The 16678-nt window shown below is 52.2% G+C and overlaps 1 protein-coding gene across 1 annotated transcript in view; it reads right to left on the bottom strand.

Annotated features, from left to right (window-relative positions):
• The window catches only part of Lrp8 (LDL receptor related protein 8), a 76827-nt gene that overhangs the window by 36497 nt on the left and 23652 nt on the right, over positions 1 to 16678 (bottom strand). The window contains exon 3 of the mRNA XM_077791053.1: positions 5004 to 5130. Within this exon, the coding sequence (XP_077647179.1) occupies positions 5004 to 5130 (127 nt within the window). The remainder of the gene's footprint in view (positions 1 to 5003; positions 5131 to 16678) is intronic.

Here is a 16678-nt window from a genome sequence, read left to right on the forward strand (position 1 = left end):
AGTGGAGTAGATAAGCACCCCATTGTACTGATGAGGAAACTGAGGCTCAAGGAGACAAAGTAACTGGCCCAAAGATGCACAACAGGTGAGAGACAGTCTGGGTTCCTCTGACTAGAGCCCTGCCCTTTCCAGAAAACCCTAGATACTCTAAAACCAGCTTCAAACTCTCTTCCCCAAAGCCTAAGTGACTGAAAATGGCCCTTGACCATATGCACCACCTCTAGAGGCCTGGTTCTTTAGACCCCAGTGCAGCAGGCAGCCGACTGAACTTTGAATGAATATTTATACAGTTAATAGCATAACCTTTCAACAAGGACAATGATTAAACAATCCGTCTGCTTCCTTTCTTTATAATTAATAAGACATTTGCTGTGTCCCTAAATAGACAGTTCTAATTACAGGCTCTCAAGGATTCATCAGTGCCTGATAGCAGCATCTCACCCTGAAGAGTCAAGACTCTTGGAATGCCAGACAAGAGGGGCCTTGGAGGTCACATTGATGAGCACCCCTGGTCCCAATGTCTTGAGAAAGGAATGATTCCAGATATTCAAAATGCCCGTCTCTCCTGGAATCCCATCATCTCTCTTGTGACATTGTTCTTCCCAAAGTTAGAACTTGATCTGGCTCTCTAGGCCCCAGGTCAGGCCTCTCTGCTGCAGAGCCCTTGGTAGAGTGACATGCAGATCTCCTTTGGAGGAAGATCCTATTATTTCTTCCATTTTACAGCTGAAGAGAGCAAAGCCCAGAGAGGGTATGTTGTCTGCTCAAAGTCTTATAGTGAGGGGCAGAGCTTGACTTCCAAACCAGGTCCAAATACACTGCGTAATTTTTGTATTTAACCATTACACATGGAAAAAGTAGGCCCCACAGGTCTCTTCCACACATCTGAGCTCGAGAGGAGTCACTGGAGGAAGGAGGCTCACTGAGCCTTTGCTCAGGCAGGTTGTGCATGATGGCTATCAGATATCCACTGTTAGGATTCTTGAACCCAAAGGCCCCCTGACAGTGTGATATAAGAGAGAAAGAGCAGGGTTTGAGTCAGATAGACTTGGGTCCAGGTTTCATTTACTAAGGTCCTAGGGCAGGTCAGTTAACTTCTCTGCATCCTGGGGTTGAATAATCTTGGGGGGGGGGGCGCGGTTGGTGGATGTTTTAAATGAGGAAACATGGAAATCACTGTATTTGAGATCCTGGAACAAATCTAAAGCTGTAGAAACTGTTTCCCTTAAATGAACTGTACATGCAAAGACTGGTAGGGCACCTGCTTCTACCCTGGGACATGCACATGGGTCCACATGGTTCACCATGGCACAGCCTCCACCTAACTGCAGCCTCTCCTTCATGCATGCCCCCAAAGGACACCTTTGGTCTGCTGTCCAAGTACCCCAGGTTATAAGATGCAGAATTTAAAACCCCTCCCATCTCTCAGACAAGAGAAACCCTCCAAAGTTGGCAAGGGGGCTTGAAACTACTCCCAGGAGTGGCTGAAGGCATTTATTAATTTCTGGAGAATCTTGCCTCAGAAATCCAAATCCATGGGTACTTTCTCCAATACATAAATTCACAAATTAACAAAAAAGGACATGTCTGTTGAATAAAAAAAAGGAAAGTACTTAGTAGCTACTCATTGACTGAGCAAGTCTACATATCAACTCACTTGAATTTTAGAAGCAGACAACCTCTAAATGGGGACTACCAGCTCCAAGGAGGACTGGACACTCAGGTGATGGGAACTACTAGCTCTCCCCAAGGAAGCACAGCATGGGACCATTGCTTTGTGCCCAAGCTGGGAGTTACACCAGGCTCCTTCACGTGGGGTCTGGCAAAATGCTTCTAGCTGGGTCAGTCCCTAACTTGCTGGGTGATCTCAGGAAATCCCTGGGCCTCCATTTCCTGATCTATAATAAGAAGGTGAGCTCGGTTAATCAGCGAGATCCCCCTCCCAAGTTCCATATTCCATATTCGGTAAGGAGCACCCAGAGTGTAACTCATTCCTCTTGAATCAACCTCTCTTCCCCCTGCCCATACCCCTTCCCAACAGAGGCCTGTAGGTGGTTCAGAGTGGTTCCCAGTCAAGTGAGCTATAATTAGAGTTGAAAAGCTACTTTCATTAGGCAAATGTTCTGGGCTTTTCTGTTATGACCCTGGCTATATTTTTTTTTAAGTACAGAATTCAGAACCAGAAAGAATGGAGCTGGGAGATATCTTGCCCAATCAGGGACAGACAACATAGTAGGGGGAAATGTAAGAACTGGGAGCTGCCGCCACATCCCTTTTCCTCTCATCATAGCCCCCCTCACTTATACTGTTCTAATACTATAATATTCTAATATCTTACTATTATAAAATGTTGTGTTGTGGCAGAGGTCTTAGAAGCCAACATAATAATAAAAATAACACCATCATTTACTCTGGTACTGACAGTTGCACTTTTTCATGAGATCCTCACAATCCCTATATGGCAGGTATCATTGTACCATTTGACAGATGAAAGAAACTGAGGCTCTGGAAAACTGGGCAATTGGTATGAGGTCTCACAGGCTAATGGACCAGACCCACCTATATCAGATACCAAATCACTATACTTTATTGTCTATTATCTTTCTGCTAGGGGTGAGGAGTGGGACTCTATCCTGGGAGCTGGCACAGTCCCAGAAACATGGTAAGCTATGGAGATTGCTATGGCAACGACAATTAAATGGACAGCGGGTTGGCTGCCGGGATCTCATTCAGCTGGGAAGCTGTGAGCAAAACTACTATCAGGCCCTGCTGCCCCAAGTTCTGCCTGACCCTTGAGGTTTCACTCTGGCAGACCTCTTCCTGGAAGCCCTCCCCAGCCATGGGCCCTGCCTGCCTCTGATCAATGTTAACAGGAAGCAGGGATCCTGGTCCTTGTGCCTTGAGCACAGGCAAGGGAGAAAGAGGATCTCAAAATACTAAGAGTTCAGGAATCTTGATATCATGAAATTCTGGAATGTTAGAGGTCAGGGCCCAGGCAGGAATGAGAAATAGGTAGAACTTCACAAGGAATTATTGGGATATTCCAAAGGAGAGTTGGGCCTCTCTGCTCCTGCATGCTGCCTTCTCTATTGCTCTCACAGGTGTCCTGTCCAACCTCAGAGAGCTTGAAGAGCCTGTCTTTCGTCCCAGAAGGGGGACCTGCCATGAATAAGCTGTGTATCTTTGTGGTAAGTCAGTCAACTTCTCTGGGCCTCCAGTTGCTCAACTGTCAAATAAAGGGGGACCTGGGAGGCTAGAGGGATGGAGCAGGAGGGCCCGGCACAACCTATGGATGGGAAGGCAGCAAGTGCTGGGATGGGAAGCAGGGGTGGGAGGGGGCAAGACAGGACAAGCAGGAGGCTGAGGAGGGGGTGAGCAGCCCAAGAGAGCAGGGTGAAAAGGCCTGAGGGGGTCCAGGAAATAAGGTGAATAGCAATAGAGACTGAGTTGTGGAGAGAAGGAGGAGCACAGCCCTGGGGCATTAAGATAGCCCCCAGTAATAACCACAACAAGGCCCCTGTTCCCCTCCTTTCTGCCCCCAGTGTCCAGGGTAACTGCTGAAGTGGGCGGATGGCAGAGCTAGCTAACTGCAAGAGTAGAAAGGTCCCCTGTGGCCACAGCCCTCCTCCCCAGATTCACTCCAGGTGCACATGACTCTGCCCTTGGAGGCCAGGCAGCCACAACCAAGTGGATCAACTATTACAGCCTCAGTTTCCTTCTAAGTGGGCCCCACCTCCCTCCCAAGGTTTCTAAGAGATGCAAATAGCAAGTGGGCGTGGCTGGCTTTGTTCCTTCTGAAGCTCAGGACAAAGCACTGGGCTTCCCTCCTGCCCTGGCGCCCCAGGACAGCATTGATTCGGGCTATCTGGAGGGGTAACAAAAGGATAGGGCCTGTGGTATGACTGAGGAGGGCAGGGGCAGTTGTACAAGGAAATGACCCCCTTGTCTGCAGCGGGGGTCGCTCTTGCTTTCCTCTCTCTCCCTTTCTCTTTCTCTCACAGACTGGTAGCTCTGTTGCTAGGAGACAAGGAAACCCAGTTATCTCCAGCCACAGCCTTAGATGGGACTGTGGCCTCCATTGTCCCTGCCTCTGCCTCTAGGGCAACTATTACCCCTGAAGAAGGGTTCCCGGTCCCCAAAAGCCCCACCATTCCACCACGTGCTCACCCTGTCCCAATCTTTTGTCTCAGGCTTACACAGCTGACACTCTGCCTCTGGACCACTGGGTCCTTCCCCACCCCCTTCTCATCTCCTTTTTAATTTAACAAATGTCACGGAATGACCTGCCTGGTGTAAGTTTGCTTAGAGGATTAGGGCCTGGAAAAGAAATCACAGAAAGACAAAGCCCTGAGTGTGGGAGGCGGGCCTAGGGCTTTGGCCCTCCATATCACCCCTGGCTGCATCTGTCACCAGCCAGCTGGCTAGGGACAACTGGGCTCCAGGGCTCAGCCCACCCAAGGCAGAGTAAAAGGCTAGGACCTCAAAGTCCTGGCTGGGTAGCCACAAGCAAGTCACTCAACCTCTCTGAACTTCAGTGTCCTCCTTTACAAAATTCTGAAAGTGACAGCACTTGCCTCCTGAGACTGCTATGGGGATAAAAGGAGTTAATACACACAAAGAGTTTAGCACAGTGTCTGGCACACTGTAAATGCCTAACAAGTGCCAGCGGCCATTCGCACTACTGGAATTGCGATTTGGGTCCTCAAGGACACCAAGGGGCGGCCTGCAGGAGGTACTATGGCTACTTCTGGGCAAAAGGACTCAATGGGCTGATTCCAGTGCCTGGTGCTATAGAAACAGGGTCCGATGTGCAACTGGTATGAAGAAAGCCCAGAAACAGGTAACTAGCAACTAGAAACGCTTGACTGCTAGGCCCCCGACCCCGGGGTATGGCAGTGTTCAGCTGCTCACCTCAGTTGAGCCTCACAACCTGCTGCCACAAAAGAGCTGATGAGGAAACAGCTCCAGGGCAACCCCCACCCCACCAGTCCAAGGGACAGGACTCACGGCAAGTGGCCTCAGACTCGTCAGAGCCATCAGGACACTCCTCCTCTCCATCACACTTCCACCGCTCAGGGATGCAGTGGCCGTTGTCACAGGTGAAGTCACTGTCTGCACAGGTCTTCTTAGCTGTGGGGCAAGGAGAAGAGCATGAGGGGTCAGGTGCACACAGAAGGCTTTTCTAAGACGGTCTGGTCTTAGAACAGTCTGGTCTTTTCTAAGACAGCAATATACTCTGTCTAAAAGCTGGCCCACGTGACCTCCCACAGTACCACCAGACCACGGAGCAACTCACTCAAGAGGAGACAAGAGGGAGAAAGGCTGACTCACCCTGCACCCATTTACTGAGGGTCATGTGAAGACAGGTCCAGGAGCTCAAGTCTAGCAAGGGTGCCAGCGGCCATCACATCCTTGTCACACCCCTCTCTTCCCTCAAAGTCTACTCCAAGGAGCCCTCTCTGATTCCCATCCTGCAGCTGCCCCTTCAGCCCGTTCTCAGCCACTTTACCTGCCTCCCCACCCCAACCAGCCTGGAAGTCAAGGCCCCTTCCACAAATAGGGAGCTCATGAATCCTAAAAGTAGACGTTTCCTTTGTGGCAAGATTAATGAGGTATTTTGTGCTCATAGTGGTGACCAAGCACCTACTGGGCAAGACACTCAAATCAGTCCCTATCCCCGAGGCCCTTGCAGAGGTCCTACAGGAGACCTCTGTCCTGCACTGGGTTTTGGAACCCAGCTGGGCCTCCTTCCATGTGCGTGACCTTGGGGTAGTTACTTAGCTTTAAGCCTGTATGTAATCTTCTTATATATGTAATGGGAGCGGGAAACAAAGGCTGTGAGCAGTGAGAAGTTACAGCCCAAATGGAACATGTGCAAAGAACCCACCCCCAGCAGATGCTCGTGAGCAGCGGCTACTGCTGTTTTCATGGTTGGAGTCTTAATTAAAAGTGTAAGCAATGGGTGTTCCGTGTCCACCCAGGGGATATAGCAAGCTCAGTTCTCACAGCTGGTGAGGCAAGAATGTGGGTACCAACCCCAGCACAAGACTCTCTGCTGCCCTATGTGCCCTGTCCTGAGAGGCACTACAGTTTGGTGTCAGGGAGTGGAAATGAGAGTGAGGGCTGTGTCCTACGGTACCCTCATTATTATTGCTGAGCTGGGGTCCCAGCTTCTTCCTGAATGCTGACTGTATCTGACAGGCCAGGGCAGGTTGAGAGCAATTGACCCCTCAGGCCTCCTGTGGGTGAGCTGGGGCTGCCTATCCCCCACAGCCAGCAGGTGTGCAGAGGTGAGGCCTTGAGGACCCCAGCCTGGACCTCTCAATTCTTGGGGCTCCTCTGCATCAAATGTGTATTCAATTTATATCCTGCCCAGGCTTGGTCTGAGGGTCCAGGACTTGCTACAGAGCAGCAAAGTGGGAGAGAAGGAGCACAGAACAGGGAGCCAGGAGGCCTGGACTCCAGTCTTTGCTGTGCTGTTCTGCTGTGTGCCCTCATGCAAATCTCTGTCCCTTTCTGGCCCTCAGTTTCTTCATTGGGAAAGGGGCAGGGGATTTGTTGAGATATAACCTTTCAGTGGAGAAGGTAGTTCCAGATGACGAGGCCCAGAAATGGCAGGGACGGTCTCTTTTCAGCACAAAGAGGATATATCAGCACAGCAGGGCTCATCTCAGGCCTTGGGGAGCCCAGTCCTCCCTTGACTGACCTTGGGGCTGATATGCAGGGGCCACCTGGATTATGCCCCTCCCCAGGGGCTGAGGTCCCTTGACCCCCTGCTCTCCTCCTCCCCTCCCCATTCTTCCCAATCCAGTCCCCCCTGGATTCTAGAGGGCTCCTGCATACTCCATACTATTTATAACATCACACCTTGCTCAAGTTGTCCTTTGTCTGAAAACCGTTTCTCCAAACTGCTTTCTTCCACTCTGTGCTTAGATATCACCTCCTCCAAAAAGACATCCCTGATCACTTCTAATCTTTGAGGACCTCCCCTGAGCTCCCACAGTCCTCTAAATGTCACTCTAGAGTACAAGTTGGCAAACTTTCTCTGTAAACGGCCAAAGAGTAGATCTTTAAGCTTCAAGGGCCACATGGTCTCTGTCACACCACTAAATTCTGCCATTGTGGGGCAGAAGTCACCATAGACAATAGTTAAGAGTGAGCACAGCTGTGTGTAAATAATAATTTATTTATTAAAAAAAGGCAGCAGGCTGTGGCCTATGGCGTAATGACCTATGCTCTAGATCATCAGTGACTCCATAGCCCTACATGATTAGCTGTCCTCTCTGTCCTCCAAAATGGTGATGTCAGGCTCCGCACTGGACCCAACTTCGTAGATTTCAGGGGGAAAGTGAACTAAATGTCTGGCCTCTGCTCCCACATATCAAGGGCCAGGACTCCACTTCTCCCCAGGAAGTTCCTTCCCATCCACCAGCTTTATTGAACTCCTTCCATGGTCTGCTTGCTGCCCTGCAGGGATCTGGGGAGAGAGACTGGGTAGCTTGAATCCACTCCATTTCTTTTTTTCATGAAATCCTTGCAGTACATCTGCATTCTGAGCTTTCTTCACACTTTCCTTAGCCAGATGCCTCTACATGCAGGCTAGAAGAAACCCAAGGAATCGGAGTCCACCTACAGATGGGGAAGAACCTAAGTCACAGAGAGGAAAGAAGCCAGCCCAGGAAAACCCAGCAAGGCAGAGACAAGAGCCAGCTCCCCTGTCTCTCAGCCCTCGGCCCCCAAGCAGCCCTCTCTGAGCTCTGCACAAGAGGTCATCGTCAATACCACTTCTTGATAAATCATAGTCTGCAATCATTGTAAAGTGAACACCTGTATAAGCTGTGGCACCTGGGGAATTCTCCCCCATAGGATTCAGCATCCAAACAAAGAAGCATATAGTCTGAGTTTTTCTTTTTTTAACATTCCCCAGATGCTTCCTGGATGGCAGTGTTGATGCTAGGGGTTTTGCTCATGAAGCCCAAGGGCAAAGACTCATTATGTCCTCACTCAACATATGAAGAAACTTGGGCCCAGAGATGTTAAGTTACATGATGGAGGTCACATCTGAATGGGAGCAGAGTCACAATTTGAATTTGCGGGCATATGTCTGCATTTTCCCACCATGCTCCCCAAACACACACTCGACTGTAGAGGTGGAAGAAAAGCCCAAGGGTAGATGGGGAGGCCCTTTGGAGGCTTTAGTCAGCATCACTGAGCCTCTGCCCTGGGAACACAGAGGAAACAAGTTAGTGGCTGGGAGCACAGAGCAAGAGGGTAAGTTTGGCAAGGATGGATGACCAGGCAGCACCCAGGAGACTGTGTTGTCAGGGTTATGTCCCTTGGTGCAGGATGCCCTCCTAGGGCGCTTTTCTGGCATTCTGGAAGCTCAGGGGTGAGCTTGGCCTGCCTGCATGTCCTAGACCCAGCAGGCACTGTGCAAGGAAGCCGAGCAGCCAAACACCATCACAATCCAGAGGGCAGTTGAGACGTCATCCAGACCCAGAAACGGGGCTGCAAGGCTCGAAGTTCCATAGTGGTGTTTTGCAGAACTTATCTGTTCATTGTCTAGACCAGTTTGGTCATTTTCCATCCTGGCTCCTTTCATCCAAAATCCATGACTCTCTGGTAGCTCCTGTTACTCCCATTTACAGAAGAGGCACTTGAGGCTCAGGGAGGTAAGGATGGCAGCTGGCAGAGTGGAATTTCAGTTCTGTGTGACTATCAAAGCTTGAGCTCCTCCCTCTAAGGCCCTCCACTATCCCAGTGTTCCCCAGCTAAGAAAGAGAACTCCAGAGAGGAAACAGTGAAAGGCCTTTCAGATCCCAGGGACCATCGGACAAGGCAGTGAGGCAGGTCAGGCACTTAGCACAGAGGCACCTGCATGAAGCAGTTCCTTGCAATGTGGCCAGGAGTGTGCAGAAGAATTAACCTAGCCTCTGATGACCTGTTCTCTGCTAATGCACTGCCCTGAGGAGACTGAGGCAGCAGGGTCACTTTCAGGTTTGGGACTCAACTGAACTACCTTGGGAGGTCCCCACTGGAAGTGTACCACAGAGAGACTTAGCATCAGAGCTAAGATTGAATCCTGGCATGGCTGCAGCCTCACTGAGTGACACTGGACAAGTAAGTACCTTCCCTCTCTGAAACAGTGGCACAATGGCTTCCCATGCAGCACTGCCACAAGGCAAAAGTTTTCTCTTGGGGATCTCAGTAAACATCCCAGCATCGGATCATTCAGTGTAACAGGTCCCGGAGTCCTCATCAAGGGAAGGGGCTGAGCTATTGTCCTGGGGCTGTCAGAATAAGCCATGCCAGACCCCACTCTCCTGGCCTTGGCTCTGGTTCCCAAGACGATTCCCCAGCTGGGCTGGAGGCCGTGGCTCCGTTTCCAGGGATTTATGTTCCTCTATGCCAGTCTGCCCCTTGGACAATGCCCACCTCTGTGAGTCCCTATACTCCACAGCCCAGGAGTGATACATAGTCATCCAGGGTCTGCGACATCATAATCTGGTGCCATGGCAACAGATGGGCTGCCACAAAAGACTTGAGATTCCAGAGGGCAGTAAGGAGGGGCTGACCCCAGGGCACAGCAGAGTGGGAAATCCAGGACAAAAGAAATTGGGAGCTGCAATTTATAAGGAACACAGGCCAAGGAAAGCATCAGATGGTCCAGGGCCAATTGGACTCTGCTTTGCCATTTCTGGGCGGTGTGATGTTATTCAAGTTATACAACTTCTCTGAGCCTCATTTGCTTCATCTGCATTCAGGGATACTGTCCTTGCTTTACAAAATGCAGAGGGTTTGGGGATAAGGATGGCACTAGGGCTTTAAAAAGCAGAAAAAGTGAGGACTGTGAAGTCAGCGCCCTGGCCCCAGCAGCTGCATGCAATGCTGGGTCCATCAGTTGGCCTGTCTGGGCCTGCCTCCTCATCGGGAAATGGAGGCATGGTGCTGATTCTTAAGCCCGTCTCAGCACCCAGGGGCTGTGATCTTGTGAAATTATTATGATCACTCAGCACCTCAAAGCTTCCTCCTTCCCTGAGACAGTATACACCCTCACACTGCTCCCACCCTCACTCCCCACAGCCCAGTACAGACAGGGCTTCAAAACAAAGACTCGTCAGAGCTGCCCAGAGCTGCTCCACGTGCTTTCCCCTCCGCAATCCTGCCTTCCACATGTCAGAGCCCCTTCCATTTTAAAAGCCCAAAGAGAGGTAGGTGCCTTCTCAAGGCCACAGCTCATGCCTGAGGGGGGTGCACTTGAACCCAGGTATTAACTTCCAATCTCGCTGTGAAGGCCAGGAAGCTGGGGAATGGCCAACTGAGGAGGGCACTGCATTCAAGGAAGAGTCAGCTAAGCTGTGGGAGTGGGGCAAGGGATGAAGGGTGTTTCAGAAAGAGGGATAACAGCGCCTGGGGGTGCAGGAGCCAGCCCTCCTGTGCGGGAGGCTAGTGGCAAGGGGCCTGGGAGCTCCACCAGGCCAGGGCCAACTTGGCCCACAGGGCAGAGGCCCAGCACAGGGCCTGGCTTTCCTTGAGCTCCCAGGACCTCCCCAGCCTCTTGCCAAGCCCACGGCTGCTGTTTAGCAGCCAGCGAAACCCAAGGCTGAGCTGCCAGAGCTTGCTTTGGAATTCAGTGAGAATGGCAACATGGACACTCGGCCCCTAGAGAGGAAGGACAGAAGGCAGGGACAGGCCAGGGAGCTATCCACCCAGACATTTTGAATGACATCATTTTTCCCCTTGGAGATTCACCATGCCCATCTCAGGGCTTACCAAAGGCCCTGAGATGGCCCATAGCAGACATCTGGTTCACTGTTTGCCCCAGCTCTTCCAAACTTGTTTAAGAAACTCCTTTTTTGGATGCCATGCCTATTATTTCCCAAGTCAAAGTGGCCCAATGAGCCATACCTGGGAAAACACTGGGTGGTACAAGCCCCTCATCCTACAGATAAGAAGACAGGCTTAGAAGGACTGGCTACAGTCACCCGGCAGTCTGGCACCCAGCTGTCATGTCTCTGGGCCAGCACCAGACCAGGAACAACAGAAGTTGTTCACAGAGCATCTCAGCCCAGAATGGAACTGAGGGGACCTCCCTGGGGAGACCCAGTCCTCTGAGCAGGACCTTTTTGAGAGGAGGGATCAGGACAGAGAGAGGGGATAGAGACCAAGCTACCTGGATCAGGGAGATGAGAGAGAGAGATCAGGGATGCAGCCTGCTCTCTGGTTTCCTGGGCTACAGAAAGACGCAGAGCAGAGACCTATAAGAAAAGGTGGGCTCCAGCGCAACACTGTTGCTGAGCCGCCTGGACTGGGGTTCTTCCCCTCCTGGGGCAGGTGAGAGACTGAGAGCAAAGACCTAAAGCCTCCACCTTGGACCCTGGTACACACAGGGGACTCAGCTGTTCCCACTTCCTCTCCCAGGCTAGGGCCAGCACTAGGTGGCTTGGCTCCCTCTACAGTCAGCCCTAAGGCAGCTGGGCCACTTGTACTGGGTGGGGTCGGGGAGATGAAAGGGCTGCTCCTCACAGCTACCCTTCTGCAGAGCTCGCCAGGCCCTGGCGTTGCCAAGACGACCACTGCAGCAGAAGGGAGATCCGGGGTGGGGGCAGGGGGCGTGCCAGTCCGCCCTTGGCCTACTAACCTGGCAGGCAGATTTAAATGACAGCCCAGGAAGCTACTATTAAACTGTCACCACAGTCAACGGGACGACAGACTCCGGAGTGTTCTCTGGCTGCAGCAGCAACACAGCAGGAGTGAGACGGGGAGGAGACTGTGGCCTGAGCAACCTGCACCTCCTCCCAGGAGACCTCAGCTGCCTGTGTCCACCCACTGCCAGAGTCACCCTCTTAGGCCAGGATGGGTCTTGGCACGGAGCTGGGGCACAGTGCAAGGCCTGGCAAACTTTGTGTTTCATTTTTAAGCAGAGGAACCCTTTTCCCAAGTGAAATTCTAATGTATAAAATAGATAAAAATAGAGTTGCACTGTTGGAAGCAGAGCCAGAGATAGGGGACCCCATCAGCTGTTGCCCCATAACTCAATGCCCTGCTGGGGCCTCTGTCAAGCCCTGGGGCTCAGAGCCCATCATCGGCTGCTTTGGGATTCAGCGGTTTAAATCCTAACCCCTCCCCAGGCATGTGATGTCTCCAAAGAGCCCATGGGTCTATTATAACATTTAAGATGCTTTCATGGGTTTTGGATTCTAATTTTCTAAGGGCCCACATTTCTAAGATCACCACAACAATTTGTACATCCCAAGCTCCTGTGACAAGATTCCATGACAAACACTCCCAGAGTCAGACACGTCAATAGGCCGTGGATGGCTGAGATTCTATCCCTGTCAGGGACTGTTCTGAGTTCAAGCTCCACACGCTGTCAATCTCTGGCTCAGGGCTCTAGGCGGTGCTGGGAGGCAACTGTTCCCAGTGTCCTGACACCCATGAGTGTGGTGGGCGGGGCCCATCCTTCTGCTGTATTGGCTCAGGTGAGTGCCCTCTCTCTGCCACCCTCCCATCCCACCTGAGAATGAGGAGGAGGAAGCGGCAGGTGCAGAGAAGATGCTTGACAAGTGAGGGTTTCGGAGAAAGCTTGAAAGGGTGAAAGGGGTGACACAGGAAGGATCACTTTTGGGTGAAGGCATCTTTGCTTTTAAATTGGAAAAAGTTTCCCTCAAAATGTCCAGACCCGAAGCTGGGGCTGTGGCTCAGTGTTAGAGTGCTTACCTGGCATGAGTAAGGCACTGGGTTCGATTCTTGGCACCCCATATAAATAAATAAAATAAAGGTCCATTGACAACTAAAAAATATAAATTAAAAAAAAAAATGTCCAGACCCCATTGCACTAAGAAGTTAGGTACTCTAGCCACGCTGCATCATCAGACAGACAAAACCATCCAAAATGAGGTGCTGAGTTTGAGCAGGCTGAGGGTCACAGGGACTCTTCATTTTGATACTTTGGGGCAGGAAGTGCCCTTTGTCGTCTGTCCCTCAGACATGCTCTGAGGGAGCAAGATTTGGGCTGGGCTGAGGGATAACTGGGGAGTGTCAGGGCCATTCAGTGTCCTGTGGTTGTGACAGAGGACACAGGTGTCACCCTGTGATCTGGTTGAATCACCACATCCCATCCAAAAAATGGGATTTCCCTACCACCTCAACTGGGGCTCTTGGAGGGAATGCTCTCTCCCCCTCTAAGGAGGGAGGCCCAGAAAGGGGGAGAAACTTGAATAGAATAAGACTTCATAGCCAGACCCTTCACTGAGTCTTATGGCAAGTGGGCTCTCCACGAATACCCATGGCCTGTTCCCACTCAGGGCCTCACAGTGAGACGAGGCCCCCTCCAGCTGGCATTCCAGATCTGTGACCTCATGACACAGATGGTCCCTCCAAAAAGGTCACCTGGAGCTTTCCCAGCCAATACCTCCTTCAGACCCCAGCACATCCGAGCTGCTCCTGGATACTGCCTGACCCCACCCGGCTGTCACCAAGGGAGGCCCAAGCCCTAGCTTGGGCATGTGGGACTCCCTGTCGCCACAGGGAAGATGAGCGCCTCTGAGAGACCGACGACAAAGGGGTCTTCCTGTCCCAGTGATTTGTGGATACAGGCAGGAGGTATTGAACCAATGACAGGAGGGGGCCAGAGGGAGGCGAGGGCAGGATGGGACCAGCAGGAGTCTCTGGCTGGCGCCTGCCAAGGAACCAAACATGATGCAAGTTGCTGTTTGGAGCAGGCGACACACTGGAAAAATGGCCCCACTCAGGCCCATCTCCTGGGCTTGGGCCAGTCCCACTCTGGATTTTGGTTAGTGATTTTGAAATCCCTAGGACTAGACTATAGGTCCCAGGGAAACAGCCAGAAGAAAATTCATGGTATCCTGTAAGCAGAAGCCTCCAGAGGGCAGGAGGCAAGGCTGGGAAGCCCTTTGGGGCCTCCAACCCAGGATCCTGCCTGGCTCCGGGTCTGCGTTCCCCTCCACAGAGGGAACTCAGCCTCCTCTGACCAGAAGACCTTCCCGCTCCACTCCAGTCAGGCCACTGGAGCTGACAGGTCCATGGTCTGCCACCCTTGGGCAGGCCTCAGGGCTCACACGGGCTCCTCACACTCAGGGCTGTTCTTGCCACCAGCCCCCCCAGTAGAAGGAGGCGCTCTTCTTCTCTAACTCCGCTGCGAAGGCTCCAGATCTCATTCCAGCCCCAATATGCTGCATGACACTAAGCAGGCCTTTCAGTCCCCACTAACTTCGGCCAGGGCCAAGAAAGCCAGGCTAAAGGGCCCTGAGAACCCCAGACCTTACAGGGTGCAGACATTGCCTCCAATGGAGGGAATGACAGAGTAATGACCCCACCTATCTGGGGAAGAGCAGTTGGTCCCTCCTCCCCACCCAGAGGTCAGGGCACTCAGGCCCCTGCTGCGATCAGTATTGTCAGTGCAGCACCCTCTCCACGCATTAGGCAGCAGCTGCTCACGCTGAGAGGCTGCAAGGAAAATGCAAATGCTTTCAGCAATTAGGCTGCCAGGAGAAGTGTTTCAGAGAGGAGAGGAGCCCTACCGGCCCATCTTGATGACAAATGGGCAGCGACACCCTGTTATTGGGAAATCCATCTCCTGGTGCCGGGCCTGCACCTCTCCACGGCGCCCCTCCGTGCTGGGCCTGGGCTTCTTGCCAGTAAGTGTGGGGCAAGTCGTGCCTAGGAGACTGGTGGGAGCTCTCGGCCACCCCCAGTTCCACAGCAGCCATCCAGGGAGCCTCTGCTCACTTGTGCGCCCAGTAGGAGGCCTGCAACTTAGAGGTGGCTATGATATTATCAAGGCCTATGCCAGGGAGACTGCTGGTTAATTGGGACACAGTATAAGAATATTCAACTGAGGTCGGGCACGGTAGTGCACACCTGTAATCCCAATGGCTCTGGAGGAGGAGGCAGGAGGATCTTCAGTTCAAAGCCAGCATCAGCAATTTAGCAAGGCACTTAGCAATTCAGTGAGACCCTGTCTCTAAATACAATACAAAATAGGGCTGGGGATGTGGCTCAGTGGTTGAGTGCCCCTGAGTTCAATTCCCAATACCTCTACCTGCCAAAAAAAAAAAAAAAAAAAGATATTCAACAGAATGGGGTTAGCGTGGGGCATTCTGGATCTGCGATATCATGACACAGATGGGTTGGGGGTGGGAGGCAGGTTCTGGCTGTGCTCTGTGGCCTTTGTCTAAGTCCTCTGCCTTCTCTGTGCCTTGCTCTCTTCCTCCATGGCAAGATAGATTGGACAAGTTCAGCTCCAAGTTCCCCCAGGCCCAGGACAAGGCAAACTATGGTAGACAACAGGAGCTGGTCCCCAGACCCTCACCATCCAATCCTGTGGCTCCAAGTGAGGGGTTATAAATCCATGGTCAGCAGCTACTGTCCTCCCAAAGGCATATCCATAATCAGAGAACCATTTTTTCTTGTCCTGCTGCCTCCCTATATCCCCTATAATATGTTCAAGGGCCTTTGCAGGGGACACAGGATCTCTTCAACTGCCCTGATCCCTGGCCACCTGCCTCTCATAACCACTCAAGGATGACGGACAGCCATAGGCCTTCCCACTGGCACCTTAACTCATGCAGCTCCACCAGGCAGAGGGCCCTTCTCTCTCCATAACCCTCAAGGCCAGCTCAAGCATCAGCTTGATGATATCAATTCCCCCCACCCCCAGCAAAGCAGAAATGAGTGGACCCCACTGTGGCCCTTGGGGGCACGGAGCACCAGGGGTGGAACATTAAGCAAGCTGGACTCTCCCACACGGTGCTTGTTTTACCACCACATTTTTGGCAGTCCAGCCCCAGGTAGTGCCTTTGGGAAGCCCTGTGGGCTGCGCCACCCTGTCTGTCAGTGCTGGGGTGAAGATCTGCAGGCTTGCTGGACAGCTCTCATCTCCCTGCAGATGGTTCAGAGAGATCCCGGAGCCCTCCACCAGCCCAGAGCAGGCTCCGCAAGTCATCCCAGTAGCTCAGCAAGCCAGTGACATGGCTGGAGCTGGGCTCAGATACAGGCAGACCCTGGCCAGTCAGAAAATATCTAGTCGGACCCTTGGCTGTGAGAAAGCCCTTTGGGGGGCTTCTTTGGGGATTTCCACAAAGCCAGGCCAGGGTTGGGGAAATCTTGGGCACCACACCAGGCTGTTCTTGACTTCTGGGATGACCCTGGACAAGCCCCTAACCTCCTGTGCCTCAGTCTCCTCCTCTAAAGAGGAGGAAAGAGGCAGGTTTTCCACATGCACCATTTGAAGGACTGCCTCACAGGTGAGAGCAGAAAGGGACCAACAGGGGGCACTCCAGGTGTGAGGCAGAGAGAGAGGGTCATCGTGGTTAGCCTGCCCCCAGAGGGGAGGCAGGCATGTGGCTGGAAGAGGAGGACAGCAGAGAATGGGGCTCAGGGTAGGTGCCTAATGGAGAGAGTGAAGGCAAGGACACAAGAGGCACATCAGCTCAGCAGTGGGGACCGTGGGGGAGTTTAGGAGCCAAGGAGACCGTGATACTGGGATACAGCTGAGCTTAAACAAAAAAATGAGAGGTGAATCTTCCTTCATAGGGTTAATAGAAAGCTGAGGAAACAAGGACCTGATATAAAAGCCACAACCCAGAGCAAGATAAGATGGTCTTGATGAGCACAGAAGATGGTGAAGTCACTGTGTGGCCAAGCACACTCACTT

The sequence above is a fragment of the Urocitellus parryii genome, chromosome 11, assembly GCF_045843805.1.
Source record: "Urocitellus parryii isolate mUroPar1 chromosome 11, mUroPar1.hap1, whole genome shotgun sequence".
Classification (NCBI taxonomy): domain Eukaryota; kingdom Metazoa; phylum Chordata; class Mammalia; order Rodentia; family Sciuridae; genus Urocitellus; species Urocitellus parryii.